The sequence below is a fragment of the Rhincodon typus genome, chromosome 3, assembly GCF_021869965.1.
Source record: "Rhincodon typus isolate 14 chromosome 3, sRhiTyp1.1, whole genome shotgun sequence".
Classification (NCBI taxonomy): domain Eukaryota; kingdom Metazoa; phylum Chordata; class Chondrichthyes; order Orectolobiformes; family Rhincodontidae; genus Rhincodon; species Rhincodon typus.
Genome location: NC_063334.1, coordinates 116,394,017 through 116,410,247, shown reverse-complemented (window position 1 = coordinate 116,410,247; position 16,231 = coordinate 116,394,017). Strand labels below are relative to the sequence as shown.

The 16,231-nt window shown below is 41.9% G+C and overlaps 1 protein-coding gene across 1 annotated transcript in view; it reads left to right on the top strand.

Annotated features, from left to right (window-relative positions):
• galntl6 (polypeptide N-acetylgalactosaminyltransferase like 6) overlaps window positions 1-16,231 on the top strand; it is a 248,889-nt gene that overhangs the window by 33,304 nt on the left and 199,354 nt on the right. The window contains exons 4-5 of the mRNA XM_048594039.1: window positions 5,577-5,619; window positions 5,864-5,892. Coding sequence (XP_048449996.1) covers window positions 5,577-5,619; window positions 5,864-5,892 — 72 coding nt within the window. The remainder of the gene's footprint in view (window positions 1-5,576; window positions 5,620-5,863; window positions 5,893-16,231) is intronic.

Genomic DNA, 16,231 nt, shown 5'->3' with positions numbered 1-16,231 from the left:
CCAGCATCTGCAGTTCCTACTATCTCTGAAACAATTCCAGCCCAGGAAACATCCTGGTAAATCTTCTGTTCCACCGCTTCCAACCCTCCACCACATGGAAAGGCAAGGATAGTAGACACATGGGAATACTATCACCTGCAAGTTTCCCCCAAAGTCATTCACAATGCAGACTTGAAAATATATTGTTCCTTCACTATTGCTGGGTCAAAATCTTGGAGCACCCTCTCTAACAGCACTGTGGATGTACTTCCTTCGCAGTAGTCTACTTTGGTTCAAGAAGGCAGCTCACCATCACCATCTCCAGGGCAATTAAGGATGAGCAATAAGTGCTGGCCCAGTCAGCAACATCCACATCCCATTACCAAATTCAGAAAAAGTTAAGACAATCACATGTCCCTGCATTATAGCAAACAGGTATCTATGATGTCAGCTTAACACCTGCAACCACAGTTCCCAAACCTTTTAGCCTATGTCACATATTTTAAATCCAAATAATTGTTCAACTGTACAGAACTTAAATATTGCTTTAAAAGGAACATGAAGTTGAAGCTTTTTATCTTGCATTCAATGGGTCAGAATCTGGTTTTCGGAATTTCGTCTCCCTTTTTGGCAATTTTTTACATCTGATATGTATGTTCAAAGAAGATGAAAGATGCAGGAGTCCTTTGTCATTGCCTCTATGATTTTATTACAAGTCACTTTAGAGCATGTCCAGGAGTTTTATCCTTATTCCCAGAGACGGCAGGTCAATTGGACTAGAATGACAACTCCGCTTTGGATTTGAAGATTAGGATTAATAAATTGGGAGGGGGGGAGGGGTGGGATGGACTGTTGTTTTTACATGTTTAGGTGACCTGCTGACGTAGAAGGCCATGAAGAAAGGTCACCCATCATATTTACTGTTGTCCGAACCAGCTCACTTACACCTGGTTAGCTATGAGATTAAACTCCTGAACGTGCTATAAAGTGACTCTTGTAATGAAATCATAGGGGCAATGACAAATGACTCAGTATAAAATTTATAGAAAGAGACATGCAAACCAAATTCAGACTGGTTGAATTCAAGATGAAAACCTTCAACTTCATGTTCCTTTTTAGGCAATGTTTAAATTGTGGACTGCCAAGCAATTACTTGGATTTAAAATGCTAGAGAGCAGGGGTGGCATGGTGGCTCAGTGGTTAGCACTGCTGCTTCACAGCACCAGGGACCCAGGTTCAATTCCACCCTCAGGCAACTGCCTGTATGGAGTTTGCACATTTTCCCTGTCTCTGGGTGGGTTTCTGCTGCATGCTCCAATTTCATCCCACAGGTTAGATGGCTTGGCTGTGCTAAATTGCTCATAGTGTCCAGGGATGTGTAGATTAGGAGGATTAGCTATGGGAAATGCAGGGTTGCAGAGAATAAGGTTAAGGGGAGATGGGTCTGGGTGGGATGCTCTTCAGAGGGTCAGTGTGGACTTAAAAGGCTGAATGGCCTGTTCCCACACTATAGGGATTCTGTGGACAAAGGGTAAGATGCTTAGAAAGTGTTGTTACAGGAGTTAAGCTGAAATATTGGTGCCTCCTTGTACTTTGCTGTGATGCAGCAACATGCAAGTGTTCTCAATTTTTTTTTTTAATTTGTTCATGGGATGTGCCAGCAAAACGAGTTCCAAACTGGAATGCTCCTGGAATAGCTACTGGTGGTGATGAGGAGACAGTGCTAACATCATGGAACAATCCAGAGGCCCAGTTAATGCCTGGAAGTGCAGGTTCACATCATACCATGGCAACTTGGGGAAATTTAAATTCAATTATTTAATAAAATCTGAAATTGAAAACTAGTTTCAGCAGCAATGACCAGGACGGCTATCACTGATTGTTGTGAAAACCCATCTGATTCACGAGTGCCCTTTAGGGAAGGAAATCTGCTGTCCTTACCCTGTCTGGCCTACATGTGATTCCAGACCCACAATTGACTCTTAACTGCCTCCTGGATGGCCTAGCAAGCCACTCAGTTGAAGGGTAATTAGAGATGGACAGCAAATGTTGACCTGGCAAGTGCCACTCCCATCCTGCGAAAGTATAAGATTTTAAAAAGCCACTAATGAGGTTTCTCCGTGTTCCAGATTCGGAAATATGTAGCTAAGAGCACAGTATTGATTTGATAGAAATACGAGCCAATGAAAAGGAAACATGTCTCTACATGTGCGTTTTACACCCTCGGATCATCATGAAACTCTTTACAAACACTGAAGTACTTCTGAAGTGTAGTCAATGTTGTAGAGAAGGAAACACAACAACCAAAAGCAACACTGATGTCCTAATGTCCAGACAATCAGTCTTTTCTGATATTGGTTGAAGGATAAGTATTGGCTAGGAGACCAAGACTCATTCCCCAAACAAAAACAAAACAAATAATTGTGGATGCTGGAAATCAGAAACTAAAATGGAAATTGCTGGAAAAACTGGGCAGATCTGGCAGCATCTGTGGAGAGAAATCAGAGTTAACATTTCAGGTTAACGTTTTAGGTCCGGTGACCCTTCGTCAGGACTGAGGTGCTCTGGGGAAGGGTCACCGAACCCGAAACGATAACTCTGATCTTTTTTTCTTCACAAATGCTGCCAGACTTTCTGAGCTTTTCCAGCAACTTCTGTTTTTGTTCCTGATTTACAGCATCCACAGATCTTTTGGTTTTTGTTTTACTTCTTCAGAAATTATTGCAGTTAGGAAAAGTTGGTCTATATGTTAATGATGAGATTGGGGAGAGGTGGAGCCCAGAGAGCGAGCAAAACAGTTGGATAGACAAAGGAATGGGTAAATGTCAGCCTGGGAGCCTGATTAACTGCTAATGGGAATTGTTAGTGGCTGACAATGGGTTGGTTGTGATAGCCACCCCTGTGATGACAAGGCCTGGTGTGTGGGTGTTGGGTAAGGATATGGGGGAAGGCACTCAAGGCCTAAGATTATTGAACTCGATATTGAGTCCAGCAGGTTGCAGGGTTCCCAAGTGCAAAATGAGATGCTGTTCTTCCAGTTTGCACTGAGCATCACTGAAGCGCTCCAGCAAGCCCGAGGCCAGGATGTTGGGAGGGAACACGGTGGTGTGTTGAAGTGGCAGGCAACTGGAAGCTCAGGGTCTTTTTTGTGGACAGAATGGTGATGTTCACTCAGTCTCCACTTTGTCTCCACTCAGTCACTCAGTCTCCAGTTTGTCTCCCCAGTCTAAAGGAGACCACATTGTAAACAGCGAATGCAGTAGACTAGATAGAGTACAGTGCAGGTAAATCACTGCTTCACCTGGGAGGTGTGTCTGGAGCCTTGGATAGTGAGGACGGAGGAAGTAAATGAGCAGGTGTTACACCTTCTGCGGTTCCAGGGGAAGGTGGAGTGAGGCTTTGGGGAGGTGATGAGAGTGGAGAAGGAGTGGACCAAGGTGCCGCAGAGGGAATTAGTCCTGTGGAATGTTGACAAGGGAGGGGAGGAAAATATATGTTCTGTGGTGGCATCTCTTGTACTCTTATTTTGAAGTCATGCCATGGGATCTTGCTGAGACCAAGATAGATGTCTATTTAACATTTCATCCTAATGACAGTGTATCCAGCAGTGCAGCACTCCCTTAGTACTGCAGTGCAGTCTCAGCCTAGATCACTGTGCTTGAGCCACTCAAGTAAGACTTGAACGCATAACCCTTCTGAGCTAGAGACAAGAGTACTACCCAGAAAGGCACTGCTCACTCTTTGTCACGATATGTGGATATTGTCACAAGTTTCATTCCCTGTTACCGTTATCATAGGACGAAGTATGAGAGGTTTGGTGTCGAACAGTCTCAGTGACCTCCACAGATGTTTCCACCCTGGGGATTTAATGAACTCTTCCGCTGAATATCATCTCACATTGGACTGCTCTGATATTTCATTTTCAATTAAACCGTGCCTTGCATTCCATAAAATCTCAGGTTGAATTTCTTTAGCTTGATCGGATTGTCAAAGGGCAGTACTCAAAAACTGCAGAGCTGGATAATTTGGTTCAACTGAGTCTGATCAGCATATAACAAACCAAGGACCAAGAAATGAATCTCGTGGATTCAGCCAAATAATAAGCGTATATCATAGCACTGTTCCGCACCAAGCTTTTTAATTGGGACAGGTTTACCTTCAACACTAAAAAGTTTCTGTCGAATTATTACCTAACTGTTCCAGATATTCTAATTGATTTTTCTATGAACTTTTTAACAGCTAATCTCCTGCCAAAAATGCTTTCCCCAGCATATCAACAGTCTTTGCAATCTAAAATTTAATTCATTGAGTGAAATGCTTTGTGATATTTGATAGCTATCCTCTCTTTTGACAATGATAACTCAATTTTTCTATCAGACATGTTTAATTTCAGTTCAAATTTTAAAAAAAGATAATTGTGATGAACCTAATGGTACAGTGGTAGAGGAGAGTGGAAGTTTATGCCTGTCTCTGCTAAATGTTTTCCCAGATTTAACGCAATCCAGGGAGAATCAGTTGAACTGGCTCAAGATTGCAGGAATTTTAAATGCAAGTTACACTCAATCGTTTATGCTAGCCTTGAACATTTAACTGGTTCAAGAAGCAATATGGCTACTTTTCAAGTTAAAGTGATGATATTCTGCTGATTCAGAAAGGCTGTTTACGTGCTTGGCAGGTCAGAATTGAGTGTTGCTGACGAAAGAGATGTGCAATCAAAGCTTATCATTTTGCACTCATCAGGATCATATCACAACAATACTAAATCTCAAAGAGAACACTAAGTTACTGCTGTGTGAGAAAAAGGTGCTGATTCATTGACTAGCTGACTCTGATTGATAAAGGCATTCCCATGAAACCTTCACCAGAAAACGATTGATCCCGTTATCTATGTTTACAGAATGGCGCAATATATCGAACTGACCCTTCGTCTGCAGAGAACAGATCCCTACATGAAGCAATGTATCTTATAGCAAGTTTAGCTGAGTCGCTTTGTGAGTTTGACTAATAATATTAAATTGGTTGCTCAGCCATTTTTAGCAGACTGTTCACCAATGGACGCGTCGCATCTAACATTACACATTGTATTCTGAGTTTTACAAGTTTAAGCAATATGTGAAACCAGTTGTTTCACCAATCAGCTACAATACTGATGCAACATGTGTGCTACTTTGTACTAACAGGATGTTGCCATCAAGCGAAAAAAGACAGTCTACACACCACATAACTGAGCAATATGAGATGTGAATCTTAATTCCAGTGCAATGCCAGGTATATAATCCATTCCCAATGACTGCCAGATTATAGTAAATGGAATGTCCCTTTGGCAGTTTGCAACAGGCTGATTACTGTCAGTACTCTATCAGCTTGAACTTGCAAAACTGAGATGAGGAGAGCAATAGGTTGAATCCATATTATCAAGCACTTCCAAGTTGCAACAACATTATTGGACATTTGCCCAGAATTTAAAATAGTAATCCAATGGATACAAATACATCAATACAGCGTGGAAACTGGTCATTCGGTCCAATGTTAGTGTGAGTTAACATTCCTACATGGACAAATAGTTCTAATTACATTTACCAACCCTGTGGCCATAGCCCTTCAATCATTTTCCTTTTATCCATGTTTCAAACAAACTTTGTGTCTTGGTCTGTCTTTAAGCTTGAATTCATACAAATGAAGCGTCCCCTTTCCTGTTTTACCCATTTTCCCTATCATCCAGCATTTATTAACCTTTATTAATTAGCACTCAGTCCAAACATGCTTCAAATTTAAAATTCTCACCCTTGAACACAACTCCATCCAAGACCTTGCTTTTGCTTTTCTTTGTGTGTCTTCCAGCCCTTCAGTCCTCCAGGACGTCTGTGATTCACTAATTCTGAAGCTCTGAACGAAAGCTTACCGGACTTGAATGTAAACTACGAGTCCTGTTGAGATTATCCAGCATTCTCTGTGTTTGTTTAGATTTCCAGCATCCGCAGTTTTTCCTTTTATTTATATTAATTCTACTTTGAGGAAGGGTCACCCAGACCCAAAATGTTAACTCTGATTTTCTCTTCACAGATGATATCAGACTTGCTGAGCTTTTCCAGCAACTTCTGTTTTTGTTCCCAAACTGTGGAGCTCCCTTCCTAAGCTCTTTGTCTTTCTACCTTCTGTTCTCACTTTAAGATTCTGCTTGGAGACCTACCTTTTGAATATGCTTTTGGTCACCTACCTGACAGCTCCTTATAAAGACACTAAAATATACAAATGTAAGAACATTAGGCTGCAGTTATACAGGGGGCTTTGTTGAGACCCAGCATATGTGGAGTACTATGTACAGTATTGGTCTCCTTGTTTAAGGAAGGATTTTTAAAAATTTATTCATTTGTGGAGTGTGGGCATCGTTGGCTGGGCCAACATTTATTGCCCATCCCTAGTTGCCCTTGAGAAGGTGGTGGTGAGCTGCCATCTTGAAATGCTGCAGTCCACCTGCTGTGGGTTGACCCACAATGCCATTAGGGAGAGAATTATGGGACTTTGAGCCAGTGACAGTGAAGGAACAGTGATATATTTCCAAGTCAGGATGGTGAGTGTCTTAGAGGTGAACTTGCAGGTGGTGGTGTTCCCATATGTCTGCTGCCCTTGTCCTCCTAGATGGAAGTGGTCATGGGTTTGTAAGGTGGTACCTGAGGATCTTGGTGAATTTCTGCAGTGCATCTTGTAGATGGTAAACACTGCTGCTACTGCTATAAATGTAGTGGAATGCAATGGTGATTGAAGAGGTTGGAGAAGGTTCACAGACTAAAACCTGGATTTGGTGGATTGTCTTATAGGGGAAGGTTGGACAGACTGGGCTTGGATTCACTGGCATGTAGGAGAGTAAGAGGCAATTTCATTGATACATATAAGATCCCAAGGATCTTGACAGGATGCATGTGGAGAGGATATTTCCTCTTGTGGGTGGGTCTAAAATTAGACTGTTTTACAATAAGTGGGTGTCCATTTAAGACTAACAAGCACTTTTTTTATTACAGTGGGAATTCTCTTCTTCAAAAGGCAATACAAGCAGAATCTTTGAATATTTTCAAGGCACAGGTCAATAGATTCCTGATAAACAGGTGAAAAGATATCGGTGGTGGTTGTGAATGCAGAGTAATCGCATCCACCGTGATCTTATTGAATGGCAAAGCAGGGCTGAGGGGCTGAGTGGCCTTCTCCTGCTCCTAATTGTGTGTATGTTTGTCTATGACTCAGGGCCAAATTTTGTCAGTGTCGAGGTTGTTTTATTGCTGTAACAGAGCTACATAAATGCATGTTGCTTACATGGTGTCTCCCTCACCCATTAACTTTCACGTCAGTTCCACAGTCTCACATAAAGCCTCTCGACAGACCAAGGTTCTAAATCGAGTACATTTAAGACTGTATCGATGAAAATGAATGTATCGCAGGTCAGTCACCGTGTGCATGTGAGGTTATGATGTACAGAACTGGCAACTAAAAATGTGGTGAGAGAACCTGCTGAAGAGCTCAGCAGGTCCGATGGTACCTGCAAAGAGAGGAAAACCGAGTTAACATGCTAAGTTAACAAGTTTCTGAGGGCACCATAATGACAAGTGCCAAATGCTATTCTATATGTGAATGCTGCTGCTACCATGGCTAAGTTTTATATGCTTTATGAGCATGTCATCTCTAGCTTAGCTGGCCATGAGTCTGTACACATGCACTGATGAGGCTGCTCCCTTTTTGCTTGGCAACCACTCTTTTTTTGTTTCCTTATTTCACCCTTAAAGTAAGGCTCTCTTGGTCTCTTCATTATTGTAGCATTCCTTATTTATGAAAATCCCTGCCCAGTGAAGCAGTTGAATGTTTTTAAGGCAAAGAAAGGTCGATTTTTGAACAGTGAAGGAATTAAGCGTTATGGTGAGCGATCGGGTGAGCAGAGTTGAGTCTATGAAATGATCAGCCCTGATCTTATTGAATGGCAGAGCAGACTCGATGGGCCAGATGAACAACTCCTGCTCCTATTTCTTTTACATACACACACACACACACACACACACACCTAGGATAGTATCAGACTCCTACTCCGTTCTCTGGTCTGCCTTTCTCCTCTGCTGATCTCTGAAGTAGCATTATCAGTTACCTTATTATCACTTGCAAATCCAATTATGCCACAGTAAGGTAGGCAACAGCAAAAGAAAAAATGGTGGTGGAGGGGAGAATTAATAACTTTATGGGTCATAAGAGGAACAAATGAATGATCGAGAAAGACCTGTTTTTGTTTCACATGTCTTTGAAATTGCAGGGTTTTTTTTTCCCCGTTTTCATTTTAAAGCCCAGGCTGTCAATTATTCAGACAGGAAGGTGAAGGCTAATAAATGCAAAAATATTTAAGGATATAGATGCAACTTATTTGGAAAAGGATAATAAGTCTGTATACAGTCCACTGATAAGCAGTGAGATTAAATATTATTTTTAACTCCACTCCATGTATTCAAACTATATTATCTATTCGGAATATTTTAGTTACCTTTTAAAAGTGGAAGTCAATGCTGTGCAATGCCAATCTTTCAATCCACACAACATACCGAGCCATTTCTTTCTAAAATGAAAAACTTTACAGCCCGAGTAGTAACTCCTCTACCATAAAAGGTCGAAGAGTAATTTTGTACAGCCACTCCACAGAATATTCGAGCTTCAAGCAAGAGGAAAGCGATCTTGGTTCATCTTTGCAGGCTGTTTGCAAAGCAGAAGTAAGCTCTGCTCAGACGTCAGGCTGTACAGTGTCTTTTTTTTATACATCAACCCATTCAGAGATGTTATTCCACACCTCTGGAGCAGGTGAGACTTGAACACTTTTATACTTGTTCTCTTTCATCACATGCTTATCCAGGTGCAACATTACACTCTTAAAATACCCCTAAATATACTTCAGCTATTAGCTCTGCTATATAGCAATGTATACACACCAACATACTAACAATCATAGAATCCCTACAGTGTGGAAGCAGGCCATTCATTCCATACCAACCCTCCAAAAAACATCCCCCCCCCGACCCACCCCCCTTCCATAGCCTTGCATTTCCCACGGCTAATCCACCTAACCTACACATCCCTGGACACTGTGGGCAATTTGACATGGTCAATCCACCTAACCCTGCATATCTTTGGACTATGGGTGGAAACCAGGGCACCCGGAGGAAACCCACACAGTCACACAAGGCTGGAATTAAACCCAGGTCCCTGGGGCTGTGAGGCAGCAGTGCTAATCACTGAGCCACTGTGCTGCCTGCAGCTGTGTATTCTCTCAGCTCAGCAGTAATGGGGGTAAAAGCAAGATAACTAACTGTCCAGTCTGGTCTGGATCGCTGCTCTCATTCACAATGCCTCCATTTCCTCTGGAGACAGCTGTCCAGTGAACTCAGCTTCAGTATTGGGAGCTCTCTGGACACATAAGACTGAGCTTCAAACAGGTCTCTCGCCCACCATGATCATCTCAAAGTGGGGAAAGCCAGAGATGGAGAGGCCAATATTTATCCCTTAACCGATGTCACAACGGAAGATTGTTGGACACTGTCACACGAGGGCTCTGGTTGAGCCTGTATATGTTCCTCCACGTTTCACATTTTTAAACAGAGTTTCACTTCACATTGACTGTAAAGCATTTTGAGATGTTAGGGTACTTATTTGTGAGATTTTTGTTTTGGATTATCCCATAATTTAGCCAGTCTTGGTCAGTTGGCTTTATTTTGAGATGCCTCCAGGAACCACATTGCTCATCTTAATTGGTATTATTTTTGTTTATTCATTCAAAAGATGAGTGTTTCACTGGCTAGTTCAGCATTTATTGCCCCCATCCCTGATTTCTCAGAGGCCAATGGAAAGTCAACAACATTGCTATGGGTCTGGAGTCACATGTAGGCCAGACGCAGTAAGGATGGCAGTTCCCTTCCCTAAAGGGACATTAGTGAACCAGATGGGTGTCTCCTGACTGTGGTCATCATTAGACTCTTAATTCCAGATTCTTTTATTGGATCCCACCATGGTGGGAACGTTACCTGGGTCTCTAGATTAACAGACTAGTGACAATACCACTAGGCCATTGTCTCCCCGATAGGGATATCCCTCTGGAGCCTGTGAGCATAGCACGTGATTTTCCCATCAGTGATGGATTGAACCTGGGCTTGTCTCAGTCTCCAACCCAATGCAGCCGCCAGTACCATCCTGCTCCGAAGGAAAGCTCTGCCTCAAACTCAGGCCAAAGCGCAAGCTGCGCTCCCATTTACATTGAAGGGTGGGCGGAACTAAGAGTCAACCACCTGATCTATCCCCTGGGAGTGAGCCAGTGTTGGGTTGATGTGAGAGTGTTTGCTATTCAGATAAGCCTTCACAGACCACCCTCTCACAAGTGCTATTTAATGTAATTCATCCTTCCCTCTGTCGTCTTCAGAAGCTGGATGCTTTATTTGAAATCACAAAGGGTCCTTCTTTCATGCCAGAACTTTTTAGTGCCCATTTACCTTCAGTCAGCAAGCTCATTCTAAGCAGGAGTTGTCTGTTGTTCAGCAATATTACTCCCCAGCTCATATTTTCCACTGCTAGCTAAAGCACAGCCATAAATACAAGACTAAAAACACCAATTTAATTAGTTATTGTGGGGTAGATTAACTTAGTCTTCCATTCAGCAACATTTTAAACTGCTTTATTGTGCTAACCATATAAATCAGGATCAAGGCGGACTTTGTAATTTAATTTGAAATAGAATTGCCAATAAAAAAATTTGTATCTTAGGACACCACTCAGGGAAACACAGGATGAGATGACGGGTAGAATGATGGCAAAGGCAGCTTAATAAGAACAAATGTAAAGTGCTTTACATTGGAGAAAACAGTTGGTGACAAATGTTAAAGAACTGAACAGAACGGCATTTCTGCTACTTTTTTTATGGACTCCCAGCATCTCAAAGCACTGCACTTGATGAAATAAAAAGAGACAATGTTGGGCAAGCTTACCATGCTTACCTGGCTATAAATATTGGCCAGAAATCCCCTGCTTTTTGACAAATACAGTTGTCTGATCTTTTGCATTCACCTGTGAAAATATACAAGCATAAAGAGCAGGAGTCGGCCATTTCATAGATTCACAGAACTATTACAAAACAGAGGGAGACTCAATCATCTCATACCAATATCCTGCCTTTTCCCTATTATCCTGCCATATTTGGCCCCTGGAGACTGCCCTATCTTACGACAAGATCATGACTGATCTCACAGTGGCCTTAACAATCACCTTCCTATCTGCCCTCTTCAAACCCATCACACACCCTGTGCCCTCAATTCTTGGTGATCAAAAATCCATCCAACTTAGCGTTGAATATCTTTAATGACCATGCCTCCACAGGGAAGTCAATCCCAACAGACAACAAACCTCTGATAAAAGAAACTCCACTCGATGTCCATCTCAATTGGAAGGAACCTAATTTTGAACTGTCATCCCTACTTTTGGAAGTACTTTTGCCCAGCATTCAGTCTCTTTCTTGTATTCTGTCTCGTCTTTGTTGGAGATGCGTCCTACAAACACTGGTTTCATTAGCAAACTTGTAAATGGAGTTGGGGGTGAAATTTGGCCACACATTCGGTTATTTACAGCATTTCAATAAGAAAACCTCTCATTCTTCTAAACACCAATAGGCATAGATAGCTCCAATATGCTCATTAATTTCTCATGTGCTAAACCCTCTCATTGTTAGGAATAGTGAGCAGAGATGGCATCAATTTAAAATTAAGCTGAAAGAAGGCCCCTCTGGCTGTGCAGCAATGGGTCTGCACTGAATTGGCATCTCATCTTAGACTGTGGACTCCAGTCCCTGGATGGAATTTGAACCCACAACCATTGACTCAGAGGTGAAAGTGCCACCATGGGCCTTCAGTCTGAATTTTGAGGCTTGAAGATTCCCCACAAATGGTGACCTCATATTAACTAAGTTACCATATTGGAAATAGGAGTCCAGAATACTGGAATGCATCAGGTAAAGTCATACTGAGCTTCAGCCAGTGTGCAATTTTCATCTTCTTAATGTCATTGGAATGTCACCAGAAGCAGCTGAAGAGGGCTATTCTGACACCATACATGACACCACGCACAGCATGATTTACCATGACACCAATTTGTACCATCTACAAGATGCACTGCAGAACTTCACCAAGGCTCCTTAGATAGCACCTTCCAAACCCACAACTGCTTCCATCTAGAAGGACAAGAGCAGTAGATACATGGGAGCACCACCACCTGCAAATTCCCCTCCAAGCCACAGACCACTCTGACTTGGAAAAATATCACTGTTCCTTCACTGACGCTGAGTTAAAATCCTGGAACTCCCTCCCTAACAGCAATGTGGCCTGCTATGGTTAAAGAAGGCAGCTCACCACCACCTTCTCAAGGATAAGTGGAGATGGTAGATTGGCCAACTGACGAAGTCCATGCTCCATGAGTGAAAAAAATAAAGCCCTAACGGTTGATGTGACAGCTATTTTTCCAGATTTGGATGATGCAAATCCATGACTCACTAAAAATCATTCATAGCTGCAAGAGAGACACAGGCACTTAACTTGTGGATAGAGTGACTCCTAAGGGCATGTTGAAGTAAGCTTGGAGTGTCATTCAAGGTGCAATGGTGAGTTTCTGGATTTGCCAACAAGTATTGCTGCAATCTTAAAGGGCAAAGAGTTTGGTGACATTGCCTGGGCAAAGGACTGGATTTACTACAACCGATTTCAGTCAGCAACCAAGCCAATTTCATCATAGCGGAGACACTGTGTCTGTCTCCTAGCAGCAGGCAAACCTTAAATAAAAGCATAGTTCTGTGGATGCTGGACTTCCACAATAATAACCAACAGTGCTGGAGAAACTCAACATGTCAGGCAGCACTTGTGGAGAGAGAAACAGAGCTAACATTTCATGTCTAGTATGAATCTTCTTCAGAACACCAGGAAATCCTCCCATGATTAAGGGAAAGGGCAGAAAGGGCAGGCTGACATGAAACTTCTGGTTGTTGCTGGATGGTTGTCAATTAGATTCACTCATGAGACAATCGATATCCATTAAAATGGCCTGCGATGCCTCCATTTAATATAAATTTATCAGAAATATTACTTAAGACTTTGAGAACAATTTCAGCTTTAAAAACCCTGGTTATTCTTGTTCCTATTCTTCCATCTCAGATCCTTACTTTAATATATTGTAAATAAAGTATGGCCGTAATGTTTACACCCCTTGTATTTTTATTACTTTGTGTGTGTATTTTTACATTGACCATGTGGACCTCTTGATCAACTGGAATATTTGATCAACTGGCACATTCCTGGTCCCATAGGGGCCGGTTAATAAAAAGTTTGCTGTATTTATTCTCAATAGTGACCTGGGGTTCAGCTCCTCCTCCTCTCAGCACTAATTAATTAAATTTTTTGTTCAGTTGATTAATTTAGTTTTATTATTTACTGTACTGAGACTATATATTAACTTAATAAAGTAACAGCAAATTATAGATTCTCTGCAGTAAATTTAATACACTTCCTTCACTTCGACAGCAAAACAACCAACTGTAATTCACACTCACCCATCCACTCTACTGAGACATGATTCACTCAAAATTCTTTTCTATCTCTCTCTTCGCCACTATTCTCTCAGAGGTCTGCTCCTCCCACTGTTCTCTCATTCTTCTGCTTTTCCCCCTGTTCTTCCAGAACACTCCAATCCACTCAGGCGTCTGCTTTTCTCATAGAGTCATGGTGTCATACAACACAGAAGACACCCATCGGCCCATCGAGTCTGCGTCAACCTACCTACACTAATCCCACTTTCCATCACTTGGCTCCAGGCCTTGAATGTTATGTGACTCTCTCACTCTGCGCTCGGGTCTCCATAAGCCCCATTGTTCAATCATCTCTCTGTTGCTCTGTGATTTATGGCTCCCAGACCTCCACTGTTCTCACTGTGCTATAAACTTCATACGATAACCCTAAACTTTCCAGAGACCACTGAATGCTGAAATGAGCTGAGCAAAACGACAATCCGAATGGATAAGCTAAGATGGCTCAAATGATCTTCCTATTCTGTGTCCATTTTCTAAATGTGATTCAACATCTGTCAGGGTGACCAACATTTTCTGCAACTGTTGTGTGGTTTAATATGCATAACAAATCCACAGACATCCCACAACTGTTTAATTCTCAACTTGGGGAGAAAGATTATCATCACAATGCTTTTTGCAAGGAAAATAATTGTGTGTTTTCACTGGCAGAAGACTCAGCACGGCTCACATGAATGATATTAAGAAATATCTTGTGAATTCTTCAGTCTCCATTGTATCTCCATCGGGAACTAACAAAATATACCAAAAATATAGTGAAAACTGTCTCTTAAACTATCTTCCTGAAATTCCACCAAGTCTCAAAAACTGGGAACAAAGAGTAACCATTCAGCCCCTCAAACCTAATCCAACATTAATGATGTGTCTCTCAATTCCATTTTCCAACTCCTTGCCTTTGATTTTTTTTTCATTCATGGGATGTAGGCATCGTTGGCTGGGCCAGAATCATTTGCCCTTCTCCAGCTGCCCTTGAGAAGATGGTAATGTGCTATTTTCTTTAACTACTGCTGTCAATTTGGTGGAGGTGCACCATAGGGTGGCACAGTGGCTCAGTGGTTAGCACTACTGCCTTATAGCACCAGGGACCTGGGTTCAATTCCATCCTTGGGCAACTCTCTGTGTGGAGTTTGCCCATTCTGTCTGTGTGGGTTTCCTCCCACAATCCAAAGATGTGCAGTTTAGGTGGATTGGCCATTCTAAATTGCCTGTAGTGTTCAGGGATGTGTAGATTGGGTGGGATAGTCTGAGGGTTGCTGTGGACTTGTTGGGCTGAAGGGCCTGTTTCCACACTGTAGGGATTCTACCTATGATAATACCATCAGGAAGGATGTTTCAGGATTTTGACCCAGTGATGCTGAAGGAATAATGATATATTTCCAAGTCTGGATGGTGTGTGTCTTTGAAGGGAACTGGCAGGTGGTGGTATTCTTATATATTGGCTACCTGTCCTCTATTCAATTTTCACAGCCTTATAAGTGTGGCAATGCAAAAAGATGTCGGGGTGGCCAGTGTTGGACTGGAGTGGACAAGGTCAGAAGTCACATGACACCAGGTTACAGTCCAACAGGTTTATTTGAAGTCATAAGCTTTTGGAGCATTGCCCCTTTGTCAGGTGATAATGGGGCAGTGCTTGTGATTTCAAATAAACCTGTTGGAATATAACCTAATGTAACTTCTGACCTCATGTAAACAAAACATAAACTGCTGGTGGTGTTAGAAAGGCATCTATTTGCAAATTAGTTGTATAATTTATTTTTTTCAATTCAATAAGGTTCAAGGCATCTCTTTAGTATGGAACAGGGAAACGTGGAGCTCTCACTTTATCTGTTAATTTCAATTCCATCTGCCGATGCAACATGAATATACAACAGTACGAAACAACTGGGAGTCCTGATAAATCATGTCGAAGAAAAGTGCTCTGTGACTTGGTGCCACTGGATATTTTACAATCCCTCTGTAGCTCAGCTGGTTTTGTAACAGCCTCACTAATCAATGACACAGTCTGACTCCTTTGAAGGTGCAACAACTTCCAATTATATAGCAACTTAATGCAGCAAAAAACATCCCAAGGTGCTTCACAACAGCAACATTTGACCCTGCAGAAAACAAGATGTTAAGACTGGGATCTGCTTGATCCAAGAGGCATGTTTGATACAGTTCAAATAAAGAAGGGAAAAAGAACCAGAGATTTAGAGAGGTTTAAGGACAGAATTTCAAGACTTGGCAGCTGAAGGTTCACAGTAAAAAGCACAGCTTCAAAAGGAAACGGGAAAATGCTCAGTCTTAAAATCAGGAATGCCCAAGGGGTGTAGAAATTGCTGTGGGCTGTAGGACTGGGGCAATTGCAGGGTAAAGGGAGGAGTGTGTGGGAACAAGAATAAAAATGGACTTGCAACATTTTAAAAGCGAGGAGGCTGCTACCCGAAGCTATTCTGTGTAGCAACATTTTACTGCCTCTCCTCCACCCCACCCATATCCCTTAATACACATCCTTTTTAAAATAACTGTCCAATTTCATTTCAAATGTTACTGACTCACTCCTTCTTATAATAACCCACTCTCATAAAATATGTGGCATTTTGAAATTACAGGTTCTATTTACATTATACTTAGACACTT